This window comes from Pongo abelii, chromosome 2 (assembly GCF_028885655.2).
Source record: "Pongo abelii isolate AG06213 chromosome 2, NHGRI_mPonAbe1-v2.0_pri, whole genome shotgun sequence".
Lineage (NCBI taxonomy): Eukaryota > Metazoa > Chordata > Mammalia > Primates > Hominidae > Pongo > Pongo abelii.
The window spans coordinates 32,529,004-32,542,413 of NC_085928.1; the positions used below are offsets into that span (position 1 = coordinate 32,529,004).

The following is a 13,410-nucleotide window of genomic DNA, read 5'->3' on the forward strand; positions in this document are numbered from 1 at the left end:
GGAATTCGTATAGAGATACGAGTTTTTTCAAATGTTAAGATACGTTTCCTTAGTTTTCTTATTATATTTATTCTTGAGACTATTTTTATACTAAATATGCCAACTGGAATTTTTATAGCATTTTATAAAGCTTTAAACTAATTTATCTCATTTTATCTTTATGATGTCTCTAAATGTGCATTATCTCATTACACCCTGTAAATAAGATGCAATGAATTGCCCAGTGTCACACAGCTGTAATTGGGGAAGGTAGAAGTCCAGTCCAAGTATCCTAATTCAGAATGTCTGTGCTCCTTTTCTGATTCACTGTGCAGGCTTTTATGGGCATCCCAAATCAAAACTAGAAGAGTCTAGATTCACCGATGTCTTTTTTCCTTGTCCATCATAAAATAAACCAGAACCAAAGATCTCTCCTGCTCTGGGGCATTTTGTCTAAGATTACTATTAACTATCCTTCTTTATTCTTTCATTCGTTCTTTCAGCCAGAAGTTATTGAGTTTCTGTGGGAGATACTGTGCTTTGAAAATTCTTGGTATGGATCCAACCTATTCTCAGTGCATTTATATACATATAATTTTTCCAGTTATAATTGCTATGTTTAAAAAAAGATTTGTGGCAACCTCATAGCTACATGAAATATAGCAAGGTAATATAAATTAGAAGTTATTGATAAAGGAAAAAATACACATATACATATGCATACACATACAGTAAAAATATAAAATGCACTCCAAAATGAGACTTAGGAGGCCCTATGTATATACCCTACAGCCCTTGATGTATATATTACATATGTGGGAAGGCATAAAGTGATTGACCTTAAGTCAAAGTATGCCTCTAATAATCATGCTGAAAGCAAATAATTTATACTATATATAATGCTATCTTGAAAAACATTTAAAAGAAAGTATTTAAGATATAGTATGTCTGTCTTAGCAATATTTAAACAGAGTATGGAAGGTGATTGATACATGATGATGATGAGATGGTACTAACAGTATTCATTTGGGTTTTTACATTGAGTATTTGTGGAGAATGGAGTATTATGAAGGTTTAAAATTTTTTTCTATTTGTTTGTCAATGTTAATTATCTGAGTTTACCTAAAGTTATATTTTAAGTAATGTCACTGACTTACAGTATTAATGGTTGAGATGTGAGTCTGAATTATTTTACTGTATTATGAGAAATGACAGAATTTAGTTTCAGCTGTGTATAGTATTCACTGATAACTTCTGTATCCTTTGGTTTAGAAGTATTTCTTATTTGAGGCAGTGAAATCTACTGAGTCATTTAGAATAGACGGAGTCCTCAGTACTTCCTCTTAACATTCACAGAATGGTGGGAACTAGAAAATGAGTTATTTATTGGTCTTTATTCTCCATTAATGCATATTATTTCATCTTGCATTAAGTATGCATTGACAGAAACATTATTTTAATTATTGTATTGAAGACATTCTTCGTGTGTATTTAATCAACCACCTGACAGAAACTAGGGCAGAGTAACCAAAGTAGCATTTCAGACTTTATGGTTAGACGTCTAATTTGCATGTGACAGTAATCCATTTATAAAGTGTGATGGATGAAGTCATATTAGAGTAAGTACCATTAGAGACACATTCAGTGTGATCTGTGTTTTTGCAAATCAAAATTAATGTTCATTGCAGCTGTTTGTTGATCTGTTGAGTAATGTAAACTCTCAACAAAGCTGAAGAGAAGATGTATTTTGTGATATCTGCTCTTATAACAGGTACTCTTAACAACATCAGTAATTTGTATAACATTAAATTTTCAAGTAGCATAGAGAAAAATCTAAATTCAGTTTTAGATGAACAGTTCTTTGTTTTTTCTTGTGCTATAAAGGCACAGTTATTGCCTTTCACCTCCTCCCCCTTCAAAACTCAATATTTTCAGTTATCTCTTATGAGGAAATAGATCACATAAACTGGAAGTCGTCCTTAACCAGAGCAATATGTGAGTTGACCCTGGAGGTTCAAAGAGAAACTTACATAGCCTAATAGTGTGGCTTGCACATTCTATGCACTGTACTAAAAAATAATGTGACTCATGATTTTGATTGGATGGAATAATTTTTAGTTATGATAATTGCACTGAAATTAGGTCTTTAAAAGGTTCTTGGTTTTTAGTTATGATACTGAAATATTTACCAATGAATTTATATGATGTGTAGGAGGTACTTCAAAACGATCTAAGAGTGAAAGGAACAAGAGAACATATAGATGAAACTGGATTGGGGATGAATTGATAATTGTTGAACTCGGGTGATAGGTACATAGAAATTTATAGTTTTCCCTCAAATTTTATGTGTATCTGAGATTTTCTATAATAACTTTTTTAAATGTATGAGTAAATTAAGTGACTATGTAGGTCTCAAAGTACTGCTTTCCATTCTTCATGTGTTAAAGACAGAGGGACCATCAGATCTTCCGATCTTGCTTTCTTTTTTTTCTTTTCTTTTTTTTTTTTTTTTTTTGGCACGGGGGTCTCACCCTGACACCCAGGCTGAGGGCAGCCATGCTATTGTAGCTCACTGCAGCCTCAAACTCCTGGTCTCAAGCAAAGCCCCCAGCTCAGCCTCACGACCAGCTGGGACTTCAGGTGTGTATCACAACACCTGGCTAATTTTTTAAACATTTATTTTCTGTGGAGACAAGGTCTTGCTATGTTGCCCAGGCTGACACAGCTTGCTGTTAAATAAAACTATCTTTTTGAAATTGTCTTATGTAAATCTGTAAAAGTTTTCCACTATAGGCACCTGATATGTATCTCTTTTGACTTTTATAACAAGGGGAGTTTTGCCTGAATGATAATATATATTGAATATGACTTTAAATTTAATATTCTTTTTATAGGAGAAAGATTTTTCTTTTCTTAAATATTTACTCCTGTGTTAGAAAATATCATTGCAAGGAGGTTATCAAAAATAGAAGAATTAAATCTTGGTTTTGTTATCTGTAAAATGATGGAGCAAATAATATTTAATGTGTTTTGAAGCCCGCTGGACATGAACATGTATGGTGGTAAACCTTGAAGGAGTCTATATTTATATGTCTGTATTTGTTTATACCACCTTAGTTCAACTGTTTTACCATTCCAAGTTTCTTTTCCAAATTATGGACAAGCAGATGAATAAGAATATGTTGCAATTGATTTTTCTTAAGCAAGCTCAGTGTTTTTTGGTTTTTGACACTTTGTTTGGCAAAGGATGTGTTCAATTTGTTGAGCTGACTGGAACTTGGAAAGAATAAACTATCACAGGATCTGCCACAAAGTAGATGCGAGGTAGTTGTTCAGTGAGAAGAGAGTGAGAGAGTTATTCCATCCTTGATCCAAACATCACTGTTGGGCAGGTAGATCACTAATTTCCTATTAAACCAAGTGGACAGGACAGTCCTGAATTAATTATGGAACAGTTTCTTTAAAGACGTCAGCTCTCTGCATCCCTTGTCTTGCCACTGAAATGGTGCTATTTCATCCCATTTCTCCCTTAAAGTAATTTTGTGATTTTTACCGCTTTTAAATAACACATTGCTAAAGACAGGGTATAATGCAAAACCAAAAATCGGGTGGAGAATGTCATATACCATCTTATCTCTAGAAAGCAATGTTGTCTGTAGGGCAAGAAAACAGTTTTTTTTTTTATTTCCCTGCAAATTGTGAATTTTTAATGTAGTTAGTTTTGAGAAATGAATGTAGGAAACTTTGAGCAAAACATCCAATAATGACCAGTAAATACATTTCCAGCCCAAAAGTATTTGCACAAATCTTTTTGTATCATATTGTTTAAAAGCAAGATAAGGGCAAAACTTAGTATCTCACAGAGAACTTTATATTTGAGCTGTGTGTCAGGATGACAGGTTTTCAGGACACATGATGGCTTTTGAATATAAATATACACATTTTAATTTTTCCTAATTGTGTATAAAGATTTTAAAATACACAGGCAGTTAAAACAAATATTTAGCCACAGTTAGATGCACAAGTATTGTATTTTTCTCACCGATACTACTGCTTTATTTTGAATTTTTACCAAAATATACTTTTTTATGGAATGTTTAGTTAGTACTGCTCTCTTTTCATAAGGACAGATATGATTCAATTTCCAGTTTTCTTCAGGACTCTAATGCCTTGATACATTAGAATAATAAGTGAACATTCAGGAAAATAAAGAGGTTTCTTTTCTTGGGAAAATCAAACTTTTTTAAAACATTTTTTTCCCTTCGGAAACTGAAGATGCTGACCATTTATTATACATTTTGTTGGCTCCCTGTTCTATACCCACTACCTCTTCAAGAGAAATCTTCCCCCACCTCCTACCCCAAAAACTTTTTTGGGGGGTGTGACTTTTATAGTTGTAGAACATTGTTAGCATTTCTCGGTACTGTTTATTTTGAACAAAACCAATCCATGCATTTTCTATTTGTTTAGGAGTCGGATGGTCAGGGCTGCCCTTTCTGTCGTTGTGAAATAAAAGGAACTGAGCCCATAATCGTGGACCCCTTTGATCCAAGAGATGAAGGCTCCAGGTGTTGCAGCATCATTGACCCCTTTGGCATGCCGATGCTCGACTTGGACGACGATGATGATCGAGAGGAGTCCTTGATGATGAATCGGTTGGCGAATGTCCGAAAGGTAAAACTAGAAACATGGGTTTAGTTAGGGTGATATGACCATATGAAAAAGAAATGATGCCGTCATAAATGGAATATGACTGAGTGTATTTGAGTTTAGAAAAGAGGCACACACACACACATACTAGCCTAGGCCTGTACAGGGTCAGGATCATCAATATCACTGTCTTCTACCTCCACATCTCCTTCCCACTGGAAGGTCTTCAGGGTCAGTAACACACGTGGAGCTGTCATATCCTATGATAACAATGCCTTCTTCTAGAATACCTCCTGAAGAACCTGTCTGAGTCTATGTTACGGTTAACGTTTTTTCATATGTAGGAGTATACTCTAAAATAATGATAAAAAGTATAGTATAGTAAGTACATAAACCAGTAACATTCATTTATTATCATTATCACATATTATGTACTATACATAAGTATATGTGCTATACTTTTATGCAACCGGCTGCACAGTAGGTTTGTTTACACCAGCATCACACAAACACGTGAGTAATGCTTTGTGCTACGACATTAAGGTGGCTATGATGTCACCCACCAGGCAATAGGAATTTTTCAGCTTCATTATAATCTTATAATATCTGATAGGATCACCATGATATATGTAGTCCATTACCGAAATGTCATTGTGCAGGGCACAACTACTATAATGTTGACAGGCTGATATAATCATAGGTTGAGAGAGAACTAGATTCTACTCAAGGTACTCTCATTGGTTTTAAACTTCATAATGAGAGGTAATGAGAGTGTTTGTATAGAATTAAACGTCATCTAACACTGGCAATAGCAAATCTGTGAAGAAAAAATTTAAGAAAGGAAATTATTAAATTTGGAAATGGTGAAACTGAATTTGATTAAAAATATTCTTTGTTCAAATCTAGAAGAAGTGTCTGATAGAGTTTTTTCTTAATGGGAAGGCTGTCTCACTGTTTTGCTTCTAAGAGGTCACATAAGATTTACTTTTGTGAATTTACCAGAATCTGAGTTTGCTCATTAATGTTGTTGACTCAGAAAAATTGACCTTGTCAGTTCACTGAGAATGGATGTTACTGCCCAGTTTAAGTTTATATAACCAGGTACACAACAGACTAGTCAATGAACCAGAATGCCAGCTGATTAATTTGCAGACCGGAAATACAGTGGTCAAGAGGGGTAGACTCTTGGATATCAGGCTATTCCCTGTACAGGAAGATACATGAAATCCCAATTACTTTCACAAATTTTTGCTCTCAATATCAGAGAAATGGGATTGAGTGGTGTGAAAGGTCTGCATATATGGTGCCACCCTTCCTCCTGACTTGGGCAGACGTGGCTAATCAGTCATGATACTTATCGCCACTGAGTTCAGACTTGGCCGACAGAGCCGTTTCAACACAGCCCTGAAGATCTTCCACTGTAGTTCATTAGGATTTGGCAGGTAGCATGAAACCTATTTGCCATTGTCACTAGGTGGAGTGATGATAATGTGTAATGGCATCAGATTGTATTCACCGTATTCATCTATCTCTGTAGGAAGGAAATGCTTGGTAGTGGAATTTTGACAAGGCATTTCTTCGGGGTTACTTCATTTTTAGGGCTGTGTGCGAGTTTTCCTCTTGGGAAACTCCTGCATTTTCTCCCTTCCAGTGTTCCATGCTGACCAAATACATTCCCTTAGGATATTTTACATACAGATTTTTACATAGGAAGATATGTTAACATCACCAACATGGCTACTCTCAAATTTTGCTTTTTTCTGGAATGATTTTTATTATTTATCTTATTGGTTTTTCATAAATGTTATAATTTAACACTCAGAGAAACTACACATGATTTCGCTCTTTAATCCTGAAAGATACAGTTTTTATTGTTTGAATTATGTAATTTTTTTGACCTAAGAAATGGAAGAAAGAAAGTAGTTATTCCTCAGAAATCCTAAAGAATGAACAAGAAAAAATAATCTTAGATTGAAACAGACTTGAGACTTGAGTCTCAAAACAAAGTTAACTTAAGGAAGACATGGAATAAAGCACCAGTTCTGCTATAGAGTAGTAATGGGATGCTAGGCAAGTTATATAACCTCTTTCTTCCTCAGTTTACCCCTTTGTAAAACAGAAAAACAGCTTCTCTGTTGGGTGTTGTGATGATCAAACGGGATCAAGGACCTAAGAACCTAGAAGAACGTCAGGTCACCAAAGTCATAAATGCTCACTATATTATTACCAATGTTAATTAATAATACTATGTAATATATATTCTAGGATATACTCCATAATCTGAGTTAGTAGAAATCATTTCATCACTACGCATGTGAGAGAGCTACATATGCGGGGTTGGTGATATTGATGCACTGTTCCCCAGAAGACATAAGTTTGAATACTGGCTCTACAGTGTACAAATACAAACAAATCACATGACTAGTCTGAGCCTGATTTCCTCTTCTGAAAAATGAGAATAATAGTACCTCCCTAAATTGTTGAAAGAATGACATATGTTATTAATGCTGGTTTTATTGATTTGTGACCCTATTTACTGCAAGTTAAAAATGATTTTACATTTTAAGTGGTGTATATTTAAATTCCTATATAAGTACCTACAAAATGTCCTTGGTTTTACATCTTGTCCTAAAATATTCACTACCTGGCCCTTTAAGAAAAAGTTTGCAGCCCCAGGTCTAAGACATAGTAAGCATTTAAAGAATGCTTATTGAATGGATGGATAATGGAGAATGACAGAAAAGTATTTGAGATACAACAGCTCAAGTAGTTGAAGTGCTCTAGGTAGCAGTGTTTTTTTAGCTGTGAAGACATTTCAATTTTCTTTACTAAATGGGTTTTCATCTTCAATGATCCATGTCAGAGGGTGGGTCTAGGCTTTAAGAGAAATTTTAAAAAGAATTTTTATATACCTTACTGCTTGGGAGAAAGCAGTATTTGCCCTATGTGAATTTGGGAAAAGTTGCAGTCTCAACCTGCTTTCCATTGAATTAAGTTGAAGCTTGAGCCTCTTTTCAGTAGTGGCACTAACAATTGAAAGGAAATGCTGGGAACATAACATGAGAAGCAGAATGTTCCAAGGTGACTCTAGTGTTTCTCCTTGATCTTACTACCCGCTCCCAAGACCATTCATATTTCATTCTGTCTGGCATACTGGTGAGCTTTCTGTCAAGGGAGCTGAGACATTTTCACATTGATCCTTTCTGTTTTTTACTCCACAAAGAGTAGAATGATGATCTCAAGCATTATTGTCCTAGAAGTCACACTTGAGTAGCTTATTTGGCAGTCAGCAGTGTCATTTAATAAAGCTTTACTTCACTACAATCTTGTTATACTTTCCTATGGGAGTTAGATAGTTTAGAAATTTATATCACTTGTAATTATTTGTTTTTAAGTTGAAGAGGTATATTTCAGTTAAATGTCTTTATGTCTACTAATCTGCCTCTAGTCAATTAAACTGATTGTGACTTTTATAGCATTTCATAAATGTGTACCACTTAATTTTCAATAAAACCTAAATTTTTATGTAGATACAAGCATAATTGTTTCTGAATAATTTGGAAGAATATTGCTGTGATGTTATGTTCTTATAGTATTTTATATATACTTCTATATCAGGAGTTACACTAAATTGTTATTTAAAGGACTGTCTTTTCTATTAGATTATTAACACTTAAGGCCAGGGACAATGCCTTGTATTTGTGTTCCCAGGCACCTAAGTGCACTCAATAAATATTTACTAAGTGAACTAATAAATGCACACTCCTGCACACATGTTCCTTTAGGGCAATGACCTAATCTTATGCATATTTTAAACTTTGTTCCAACCTGAATGCTAAATATATATATACACAGAGCATCAAACTAATAGATTTTATCCAGTTTTTTCTTATAGGAGTGGTTATAAACAAATGTCACATGGTCATTTTGACACAGTAGTCCTTCTACCTGAATGATCTTCCTCTGTTTTTTAAATCATTCTTTTGTCATTCATTTATGCATTTTCATTCATTCACTCATTCATTTATTCATTTATTTTTTAATTAACTAATGAATTAATTTAGAGCTGGAGTCTCGCTTTGTTGCCCAGGCTGGAGTGCAGTGGCACTATCTTGGTTCACTGCAACCTCTGCCTCCCTGGTTCAAGTGATTCTTCTGTCTCAGCCTCCCGAGTAGCTGGGATTGCAAGCGCCTGCCACCACGCCTGGCTAATTTTTGTATTTTTAGTAGAGACAGGGTTTTACCATGTTGGTCAGCCTAGCCTCAAACTCCTGACCTCAAGTGATCCAGCCGCCTCAGCCTCCCAAAGTACTGGGATTACAGGCAAGAGCCACCGTGCCTGGTGCCTGGACTTACTCATTTATTTTTAAGCATTTTATTCTCTCAGTTAAAAGAGTGACTGCCAGTGATTGTCCAACAGAATGGTTCCATTGTTTCTATCTGTCATTTTGAATACTTATCTTTTTCTTCTTTTATGAGCAGGCCGATGACAATATTGTGAAATTGTTTCTGCCTGTCTTCAGCACATTACATTCTTTAAATGAATAATGCTGCCGTCGTAGCATGGAAACCTGCTTTGATTGTATATTCCTGTTACCGTGGTGGTATCCCATAGCTGGAGTTCATAAATAGTAGCATACTAAACATACAGTGTATTTCTATTATTTCTTTTATAGTTAAATGTGTTTAATAATGCTAATCCTTACAGAAGCAATAGAACCTAAAAGTCTATAATACATACTTTTTGATTCCCTCTTTGATAGAAGGTATTTTGTGATTCTAACTAGAATATGTTTTAGATTTTGCCTGAGTCTGTATCGTTGCCTGAGTTTTCAAGCTGTCAGAATCCTGGGATAATTAGATCTGATGTGAGCCCTCAGACAAAGTCCCGGATGTGACTGGTAAGATCACAGCCTTCTCTCTGACTTCAGTCAGATCAGAGCTAAAAAAGAGTATCTGTTGCTACCCAGCATTTTGCTTCATTTTGCCAGAGGATTAAGAGGAATCTTAACAGTTTTTCACAGTATTAATCACCAAATATATAACATTTACATTTGAAATAAATAAAAATTTGCATATAAAAATAAAATGTTGACAGACTGAACTAGTGAATGAGCCCAGATTAGTTCTTATTGTCTTAAACATTGTATTTTCTTAAAATAATATTTAAAATCTTAATGAATGGCCATATTAGAACAAAAATGGGTATGAACAGAAGTCAAGGAAGTTATTCTTTTTTATGCATTCTCCTTTGTTGCCTTCTTCAATTAAAATACATCTTGCTAATTAAAAATGTAACATATCATCTAAGTATTGCATTTCCTAATAAGTGTGAAGAACGCCTCTATAGCAGGGGTCCCCAAACCCCAGGCCATGGACCAGTACCAGTCTGTGATCTGTTAGGAATCGGCTGTGCAGCAGGAGGTGAGCAACAGGCTAGCGAGCAAAGCTTCATCTGTATTTACAGCCACTCCCCATAGCTCGCATTACCGCCTGAGCTCTGCCTCCTCTCACATCAGCAGTGGCATCAGATTCTCAAAGGAGTGTGAACTCTATTTTGAACTGCACATGGGAGGGATCTCGGTTGTGCGCTCCTTAGGAGAATCTAATGCCTGATGATCTATCACTGTCTCCCATCACCCCTAGATGGGACTGTCTAGTTGAAGGAAAATAAGCTCAGGGCTCCCACTGATTCTAAATTATGGTGAGGTATATAATTATTTCATTACATATTACAATGTAATAATAATAGAAATAATGTGCATAATACATGTAACATATTTGAATCATCCCAAAACCATCCCCTTCCCCTCCCTGCCACCGTTCGTGGAAAAATTGTCTTCTACAAAAGCAGTCCCTGGTGCCAGAAAGGTTGGGGGCTGCTGCTGCATAGTATTCCTGATCCTAAGGAAAGGGGTGTGTGTGCGTATCACAGTGTTTTTGCAGCTATTTTTAGGAGGATGTTGCCTTTTTATGTTGTCTATTTAAATCTGAATCACAGGATTAGAGTCCGTGTTGGAGCCGTAAGGACAAAAATTACAACAGAAGTGAAATACAAAAATAAAAATAGACATTTGAAATGCAGAACTATAGGCAATTTTACCTCTTGAGGGTATTCGGTAATATATGGGGTCACTTGTTTTTTGCAATGACTAAAGGATGGCAAATACTGCTGGCATTGAGTGGGAAGGGCCAGAGATACTAAATATCCTGCAACCCCATGGGTGGTCCTACCCAAAAGAATTATTCTGACCATAGTACTAATAGTCTAATCTTCACCACTCCCTTCCCACAACATTTAGGTAGAGTCATGAGTGACAGTAAGCAATCCGAAGGCACAGGTTTGTTGCTTATCATTTACTTGCATTCTGTTTACTGATCTTCTAAAAGCTCTTCATGCAAAATAGTGGTATTTTCTTTATTAGCATGTGATTAACAAAAGAAACAACTGCATCATCCAAGTGCTGTGTGATGTCATAGGATATCTTGAAGACATTGTTACATATTTCTCAAAAATAACTTGAATACATAGTATATTAGAAGAAGCAACACTTGAACTCTAAAAGTTTTGAGTCCACTGCCTCTGGTAGATTGTCAGCTCCTTGAGGACACAGGCTATGCTTTATTCTTCTTTCCATTCTTAGAGCTTTGCATGGTGCTTGATACACAGTAGGCCCTTGAGAAGGATTTTTTTTTTAATGATCAGTGGTGACACTGTTCTTAATTGTTATATTCTTAAGTAGAGCTACCCTCTTGGAGTGAAACTGCCTGGGCTCATCTTCTAGTTTTCCTACTTAGTATCTGTGTGCCTTGCTTTATTTAACAGCCCCTCACACTCCCCTTCCCCCAAGTACTTGGTCCATAAAACTCTGCCTCTTTAAGATTAAATGAGTTCATATATATAAAAAGCCATTAGAACAGTGCTGGCACATGGAAAATGCTAAGTATTAATTGTTATTAATATTTTTTTAAAGTAAATTAACAAAGATGGAGTCTCACTCTAATGCCCAGCATAGTCTTGAAATCCTGGCCTCAAGTTATCCTTCCACTTCGGCCTCCCAAAGTGCCAGGATTACAGGTGTGAGTCATCAGACCTGGCCACATTTTTTATACTAGTGTTATTTAAGACTCTTGAAATATTGCTGTACTTCTAACGATTAAGTTATTAGTATTTTTGAGTTGTCTATGGAGGTTTTTCTTTTAGATGTTGATATCATTCCATTAGGAAGAATTAGATGCCAAAATTTTGTTGGTTACCAAGAAATTGGTTGTATTTCTTTAACATATTAACATCTATATAGTTATAATTTCATTGCATGACCACATTAAAATAATTTACTGTTAAACCATACTTCAAGTTTGAAACTCAGAAAATGCAAAATTGTCAACATGTCAGCTGAAACACTGTTTTGAGGATTAAATAATTTAGATAAGGTTACAGTGTTCTTATTTTCTGTATAACTAAGTTGAAATGATTAAGTATTATCTAAAGTAGGGTGAAGAACTACAGTAACCAAATAGCAATTGCTTGTTCCAACCAGCTTTAGCTGGCATTTGGAGAGCAATAAGGGTTTCACATGAAAGCATTTTTTCAGTGACTGAAATTTATTCCTTTAATTCTCAGAATGTTCTTGTTTCTCGGCCATTTTTATGGAAGTATTTCTGAATTATATGTCACCCTTCCCTGCCTTCTCAAAATTGGTTATGCAGCTGAGTGAACCAAAGGGCAGAAGAAGCCACTATAGTCAACACGACACATTTCTAGAAGCTTACATTTTGCTACAAGATTTGAGGGTAGCTTGCATAAAGAGAAGAGAACCATAAATTTAAATTAAAATCACACATATATTTGGATCAGGATATAAAATTTGTGTAAATGTTTAAAGTAAAATATAAAACTTTAAAGAAATTTCAAGGTTATGGAGGCTGATCATAGGCCAGGAGATCAAGTCCCTCTCATAAGAAGGTACTTCAAGGAGAAGCAGTATCATCACTTGTGTTAACAGTGTTTAATATTTCAGTAGAGCAGTGCCCTTAATGTTATCCCCAAGTGTGAGACTGCACTGCTTTAAAGGAGACCTGTCGGCAACTTTGTTGACCACTTCCCTGCCAGACCTCAAAGAGAAATCAGCTCTTATTCCATTTGGTGTTTCTTAGTATATAGGTTTCTGTTTTCCTCTGCTTCTTTATTGCTTCTAATTTGAAAATTTCCAGAAGTTACTAGTGGAACATAGACAGTAATTCAGCCTTTGAATTAGTGAACTTCATTTTACACAGAAATCATATGTCCATATTCTTAGGAAGGTAGCAGGGTGCCTACATTCTGTTTCTGTATTAAGAAGTAGAAAAAAAAAATGTTCCTCCTACTTCAAATGACTTTCCTGTTTCATTCTGGGTTTCTCCCCAAATTATTGTAGGTTGAGACTTCTAGAAGTATGACCATGGGTAAGCAGGAAATAATTGTATTGCTCTAACACAATATTCTTCATATAAGCTTTTGTTTATTATCTGTGTAGGTACTCCAAAATAGATAACACAAGTCATTTACTTAAGCTATAATTCCATATGAATATGTGTGTGTGTAAGCATTTTTGTAGCATATACCCTCTCTGAATAATATTCTGTATAGGCTACTATTTTAAATACTCTTGATTTTTGTTTTGTTCACAAAATAAAGTGAAAAAACTGAGAATAGTAGCAAGTAAAATATGCTTAGAATATTTTATCATGTGATAAAAGTTTTATCAATGTCCTTCATTAATTTTCACACATTTATAGAAA

At 35.1% G+C, this 13,410-nt stretch overlaps 1 protein-coding gene across 9 annotated transcripts in view; it reads left to right on the plus strand.

Moving 5' to 3' along the window:
* Window positions 1–13,410, plus strand: part of CBLB (Cbl proto-oncogene B) — a 211,228-nt gene that overhangs the window by 144,832 nt on the left and 52,986 nt on the right. For all 9 annotated transcript variants that reach the window (XM_002813331.6, XM_063721815.1, XM_063721816.1 and 6 more), the window contains exon 10: window positions 4,450–4,653. In XM_002813331.6, the coding sequence (XP_002813377.1) occupies window positions 4,450–4,653 (204 nt within the window). The remainder of the gene's footprint in view (window positions 1–4,449; window positions 4,654–13,410) is intronic.